At 34.8% G+C, this 7,319-nt stretch overlaps 1 protein-coding gene across 1 annotated transcript; it reads right to left on the minus strand.

Moving 5' to 3' along the window:
* Nucleotides 1-1,749: 1,749 nt before the first annotated feature.
* On the minus strand, nt 1,750-6,151 carry LOC144963969 (hepatic lectin-like). Its single transcript, XM_078897912.1, has 3 exons — nt 6,067-6,151; nt 4,823-5,005; nt 1,750-2,369 (listed from the first exon to the last, which is right to left on the minus strand). The coding sequence occupies exons 1-3, from the start codon at nt 6,149-6,151 to the stop codon at nt 2,143-2,145; spliced, it is 495 nt and encodes a 164-aa protein (XP_078754038.1). The 3' UTR covers nt 1,750-2,142.
* Nucleotides 6,152-7,319: the final 1,168 nt, after the last annotated feature.

Consider the following 7,319-nt stretch of genomic DNA (forward strand, 5'->3'; position numbering starts at 1 on the left):
ATAATAATAATAATAATAATAATAATAATAATAATAATAATAATAATAATAATAATAATAATAATAATAATACGATGGATATATATATAACACCTAGTTCCAATCAAAATTGCTCGCTGGCGTTTTACATTAACACATCATAAATCATACGCATATTGAACTGACATGTTAAAGACCACATTGATATGATATCAAAATATATTATAATTATAAAATACATCATCATCCATCGTGGCTTGTGCTCTTGAGCACGCTGCCGGTCAGTTGTCTCCTTGTATGACGATCCTCTGCGGTCCGCATGAAGTCTGCGTGTCTTTTAAAATCACTTTTGGTCATTCTTAGGATATTTAAATATGTCCTTCTCTGTATTCCTCTAACTCTCTTTCCTTCGATCATCCCAGATATTACAAACTTTTCTATTCCATCTCTTCTCCACAAATGTCCCAGCATCCGCAACTGCTTCTCTCTGATGGTAAATATTAATATTCTTCCTTCTCTCACCTTCGTCAACACTTCCTCGTCCATTTTATCTGTTTTCGTATATTAAATTGAAGCTTACATTCAATTTCACATTGTTATCTAACCCATAATAATCATCAGGCATATTTAAACAATAATGATATTCTGTTTTCCAACATTGGCAGTACAGTAACATAATATGAATGCAAAACACTTGTAAATATTTGTCATTTTGAGATTATTCACCGTGAAGCTTTTTGACTAAAATAAATTCCATGAATTTTTTTTTCTCACAAGAAATTCAAGCGAATCTAAAATCTTGAACAAATAAATATGATGTTTGTCTTTATATAGAATAATGTTGAGAAAAAATGAAGATGAAATTGTATGTAAAGTATTAGGTTTCTGAATAAAATTTTAATCATGATCATATCTTGTTACCTCAGACCTCAAGACTCAACTGGAAGAGGTTTTAAAATTCATGGAAAACCACCTGTGCATAAAATTCATTCATGAACAAGATCACGACCCCACAAACAACAACTGGTTTAAAGAGCATGGATGCTCCAGCAATTCTTATATAAGATTTAGATCACTAAGAAGGTAAGTCCTGACAACGCATTTGAGGAAATAAAGATGTATATCCAAACAGGGTTTTATACCGATCAAATAATATGTGCTCAATACGAATCCGACCTCACGGGAAATCGGCTGGTAATCAAGAGTCTGCTCAATAGAGAAGTTAACCAGATTTCACGTATCTCACACCACGCATCGGATACCACGTATATATCTCAAAATATGTAAAAATAGTGCCGCTATGAGATTTTTGATTGGATGTCACAATGTAAACATTTCCATGACTCATATGAAAATATCATGTCATTATTTTTTACATTTAATTTATGAAAATATTCATGAAACAGATACGTGATACGTGATGCGTTTAAAGTGAAACGTATAATCTGCTAAACCACTACACGATCATAATGCCGACAATAATTATGATTATTCTGATCGAACGTGATTTAACTATTATTCACAGGTGACGATTTTCATTGATTTCGTTTTCTAAATTATATCCATAACAGGCAAGCCATAGCAAATACCATAGTAAAAATAAGAATATATCCTAAAGACTGACCTTAATTCTGTTTTATTTTCTTTGCCACGAATCCCATAGAATTTTCCTCAATCTGTTTCAACTCTATTAAAATTGGAATGTGAAAAAAAAATAGAATGAATGAATTTCAAACTAGAATCTTTGATTTCCATTGATTTGGGGTTTTTTTTGAGGGTCTTTTTTCAAAACTAGTCTAGCAACATTGTTTTGTACAACTTGAACGGTTAATTATTTTCTTTGGAGGTGTTAATTAGAAGGGAAGCTGATTTCGTGAACGATGAGTTTACGCATGACAAGATAAAAATCTCCATCGATTTTTTTTTATTGGAAGTAGGAGAAACCAAAAGCAAATTTAACAGCTGGTAAGATTATTTTTACTGCTTTTATGTCTGAAAACATAAATTTTGGTGATTTTTAAACAACCAATTAAAAGTGTAGAACTTACTCAACTTTCGAACTTATGGCATATACCCTTTGGAGGAATAAAGAACCAAACAAACTCCAACCAACCTTCCGTGAAAACTGTGTACAGAGTTAGAAATTGATACCTGATAGCAAGTTCAGTTTACCGCCTTTTCGCAAAAAAAGTGTTTGACTAAATTACAATAGACGTCGTTTAGACGTTTTTTTGAATATCGAATTGTTGCACAATCCTCATTTCCGCCAGAGTTGTTAGGCTCGACGGAGTCCCAAAGCCACAGAGATGTATTCAGTAATGTCCCATCTTTCTCGGTTATCCAAACACCTTCGTTTTGAATGTCATTTGCACCAACCCATCCATCATAATCTGGGGGATATAAATTAAAAGAATGATAAATGAAATATATGCCGGCAATGAGAAAAATCCTATTTTAAGATGATCGGCCACTTCGATTACTTTGTTCCCATTGAAGAAACTCATTTGTTTTGATATACAAAAAAGAAATCGACTAGACTATGGGGAAAACATTTACTCCAATAAAAAATTGGGATAAAAAAAAATAAAAAATTAAAAAATACATGACTGTGGATGAACAGAAGAGACAGATGTGAGGCCTTCCTGTGAAATAGCACCGTATTGACATTTTTCTATGGGCCTTATAGTGTCCAAACACTACACCAATGTCTGCATTTATTCGTTAATGCTGCACTGATAATAGTATCCATGCACTGGTCACTTTCATTCATGTTGAAAACTTGAACAATAACAACAGTTCATTGGTGATCTGAAAGTCTGTACAGCATTTTTCTACAATTATCAGACCTGCAAATATATGAACGCCAAAGGCAGCATTAAAAGGTTTGCGATCGGGATCATTTCCCTTTCTTTTCAGAGATAACAATGATGAAAATCGATTGTTTTGTGCCTAACTTAATAGGAACGTAGGAGAGAATGGTCCATAAGAAAGATATCTTAAAGTTACTTTTAAATAGGATATATTGGTGGTTAGCGGATCAAATTTCTGAAGTCCCGATTTCACGATCGGCGGATCTAAACTCTGATCCGCCCAAAATAAAATAAAACAAAGTTCGAATCTAGACTTCAGAGTTTTGATTCTCCGATCGTGAAAATCGGGACTTCAGGGGTTTGATCCACCGACCATCGATATGAGAATTTATATAGTGCGTTTCCACGGTTTCTCCAAGATTAATGCGCTTCAACAAGCCATATATAACTAAATTTTATTTCATACTATACAAGTTCCCTGTTAGGAGTTCTTGCAATATCCATTTCTGTCTATAGATACATTCCCACCTGTGGTACAGGACCCCTTAAACTTCGTTCCCAATTCGGAGGAGATTGTAATCAAAGCACTTCTTTACAAATTATTGAGTTTTGGATCAAAAAAGGGATCGATTGTCACAGTTTAACATTATTATTATTAACATATTTTACATATTATAGAAACTGGTAGCAGAGAAAATGTAAAACTAGATAAATCAAAATATTACAAATTAGAGATATAATTTTTTTTTCCGAATATCCTTTGGGATTATACGAGGGTAGGGTGGAAAGTTTTTCAATTTTCCTTATAATTTCACTTCGAACTTTAAAATTTACTTCCTAACCAATTGGTCTTGATGTTTCAAAATGTCCAAGGTAGTTCGTTAAATGACGTCTATGCGTGACGGAATCGCTTTTGTCCTATTACGTAGTTAACAACCTCAGTCAAATCAAAACCTGAAAATGACTACAACAAAATATATTCGATTCAAGCAGCGTGTTGTTATTGAATATTTCTGATTGCAGAAGGATGTTCACCCATTGAAATCCATACCAGAATGGCGTGTTTATGGTGACACATATTTAGATTATAGCGCCGATTGGCGATGCGTAATGTTCGTGGAAGGAGGGGACCGGATTGAAACAAAACTTCAACATCAAACTCATTGTGGGAAGCCACGAAGGGCCTTGAACGTCATTAATCAAACTAAAGTAAAAAACATGATTATGGCAAATCGGTGTGGTAGACAATATGGCATTAAAGTTGGAATTTCAAAGGGAAGGGTACACCACAGAATGCCCTCATTACTCTCTTTGCAGATCCATCGTGTCAAAGGAACTGAGCCAATCTCATTTTTTACACATTTGAACGTTTAAAAGAAAGACAGTTCATGACAACACACCACTCAAGAAAGAAAAATGTCTAAAACAAAATTCTCGGAACATGCATTTTACTTTATGACACCATAAATCTGGAATTCTCTCTCAGTCTTCACCAGAAACTATTGGGTGCTTTAAGTCTAGACTGAAGACAGAATATTTTAGATTATTTTGTCTTTAATAATTCAAAATCATTTTCTTCATAATATTTTATTGTTATCAGCATGGCTTAACAGATCATCTACAGTTGTGACATTTCGTTTTCTTAAATCTCTCATGTTACCCAAGTCTTGTCAAGCGCGATTGAACACGGAGGGTGGAGATTGACGCTCAGTAGATATTATTATCATTATTATTATTATTATTATTATTATTATTATTATTATTATTATTATTATTATTATTATTATTATTATTATTATTATTATTATTATTATTATTACTATTACTATTATTATTATATTATCGTTATTATTATTATTATTATTATTATTATTATTATTATTATTATTATTATTATTATTATTATTATTATTATTATCATCATTATTATTATTATTATTATTATTATTATTATTATTATTATTATTATTATTATTATTATTATTATTATTGATAAAGACCAATAAATCAGTACAATTCACATGTCAGCTTACCAGTGGCTATGGTTTGTAAAGCATCGTATTTATTGAGGTCGTCAAAATGTATTAGATGAGCATTTAAACTCTCGCAATGGCTCTTGGCGTCGGCGTAGTTCATGAGAGTTGAATTCCCCATAAAGGAATATGTAACGCCACCAATCTCAATTGTTTCAAATCCATTTGAAGTCCAGTCATATTCTATAAATATGGAAAAAGGAAGACACATTATTAGCCTTTTATGTTTTATAAAATAAAAATTATGTGTCAGGTTGAAAAAAACATTCTCAAAGTAAAACCCGAGATACAGTAAAATCATCTAGGATATCTTTTTTACAGACATTTAAAAAATCACTAAATGCTTAAAACGCAAGTGTATCTACAGAAATAATGAAAATATGTCGATCGTATTTTCTATAACTCAAACCCATTTTAGCTGACAGTCTATACATGCTTGGTACCAGTATTTAGGTCAAAGTGGCAGTTACTCAATTAAACGTATCTCGTGGTGCTACGTAATACCGGAATCGAGCCGGAAACGACGACGGTTATGGAAAGTTGGCAGCAGTGTGGAGTGAACCAGGGACTCCGAGAAATGTACACCAGTGGGGAGTGAACCTGGGACTATGGGAGGAGGATATCGGAGGGAAATGAACCTGAGAAAATGGGAGATGGATGCCAGTGAGAAACGAGCGGAAATGACCAGAAACGACCGGAAATAAGATTGTGTATTGATGCTATGCGCTGAGGGAAAATGCCCAAAACGTCCGCCAGTCGGTTTTCACGCACCAGCACACAAAAAAAGGATTTCTACGAAACCCGTCAAAACCAGAGGAAACCGACCAAAGTTATGGGAAGTTGGCTATGGGAGGTGGGCATCAGAGGAGAATGAACCTGAGACTATAGGAGGATGGCACCAATGGAAAATGAATCTGGGACTACGAGAGGTAGATACCAATGGAGAGTGAAACCGAGAGTATGTTATGTGGACACCAGTGGGGAGTGAACACAGAATATTTTATTTCGAAACCTACCGAACCGTTTAAATTTACGAAAAGTGGGCAGCAACCAGTGGCGTAAGGCCTTTAAGGCTATTAAGGCTAAGCCACAGATCGTCACTGTCTAATTTGTAAGAATTTAACAATAAAAAGTACCACCTTTAATTTTCTGTTTCACAAACAATAAAATTCATTGTTGACCTGGTGTTAAAAAACCCTTACAGAGCCTCAAAACTTGAACCAATCACACCGCTTTGAATTTACTACAGCTCGAGTCGTACTCGTGCCACTGACCAATCAGTACAGCGTGTGGCTTTAAAGGTTGAGAAGGCTCCAGCCATATTCCCATGGTACAACAGGCGATGCATTTCACGCTTGCCGTGTGCTATGACTGTGGGCATCAAGAGGCATCTTGACGTTGAACTGAGTCATTGTGGCTTTCTTACTCGCAGCCACAAACAATGACCTAATTGTTCCATTAATGGAAACGTGTTGTACCTGTTACCCATCCCTCTTCGAGGCGTGTCAGGCATGTGAAATTGAATTCCCCATTGTCCCTTTTAAACCTGAGTGTGTTAATCTGATGTGTGCAGTGTTTGTTTTTTAAATTTTAATTAATTGCTATTATTTGTGATGAATCACGTTGATTATATGTTGATTATCAATACCCGTTCTCTGAATAGAGAAAATAAACTTTTAATTAAAAGTCTCGGCCCCAAACGATTTTGTACTCACTATTAAAGACGGGAAACAGAATCGGTCATTTAATTTGATAAAGATTGGTAATGTCGTTTTCCTTGGCTTACGGTGAGAATAGAAAAGAAGAGTTTATTTTGTTTTAATTGTATTTTGTTTGGCGATAACAGCAATACAGAATTGTCTTGGACAAGAAGTGGATTTACCTGTTTGAAAAATTTAACACAGAGAGTATTGAACCATCATAAGTCTAACTTACATTTAAATATCACCACTAGATTGAAAACCCTTTGTACTGTTCACATAGGTGCACAGATTGACAGTGGCGATCGCTTATCCTTAGTCAGGCATTATGAACAAGTTACAAAGAACATACAAATTTTAGGTAAAATAATTGAGTGCATCAAATACTCTCTCTCTCTCTCTCTCTCTCTCTCTCTCTCTCTCTCTCTCTCTCAGTGTGTGTGTGTGTGTGTGTCTTTCATATCTATAACTAAATGATCCTATGCGACAACCCATCTCAAATCCAGCCCATGCTCCTAATTGACCAGGCTACGCCGCTGGCAGCAACGGGGAGTGATCCAGAGACAAATGTAAGTGGACACCAGTGGGGAGTGAACCTGGAACTACGGAAGCAAGAAATCAAAGGGAAATGAACCTGTGACTCTGGGAGATGCTTACCAGTGGGAATTGAAGTCAGTACCATGGGAGGTAAGCACCAAAGGTTAATGAACCTGAGACTATAGGAGGTGGGAACAAACGGGAAAAGAACCTGGGACTACGAAATAAAGTAGAGTACATTTTAGTAGAGAGTTAAGCAG

Source organism: Berghia stephanieae, chromosome 2, assembly GCF_034508935.2.
Source record: "Berghia stephanieae isolate SIO BIC M18660-M18661 chromosome 2, UCSD_Bste_1.3, whole genome shotgun sequence".
NCBI classification, from domain to species: Eukaryota; Metazoa; Mollusca; class Gastropoda; order Nudibranchia; family Aeolidiidae; genus Berghia; species Berghia stephanieae.

Bases quoted from the DNA above. Each gene is read 5' to 3' on its own strand.
- LOC144963969 (XM_078897912.1), bottom strand. From the start codon at position 6,151: ATGGGAATATGGCTGGAGCCTTCTCAACCTTTAAAGCCACACGCTGTA. The intron at 5,006-6,066 runs GTAAATTCAAAG...CCATATTTATAG, and splicing joins CGAGTACGACTCGAGCTGTA to AATATGACTGGACTTCAAAT. The intron at 2,370-4,822 runs GTAAGCTGACAT...TATATCCCCCAG, and splicing joins TTTACAAACCATAGCCACTG to ATTATGATGGATGGGTTGGT.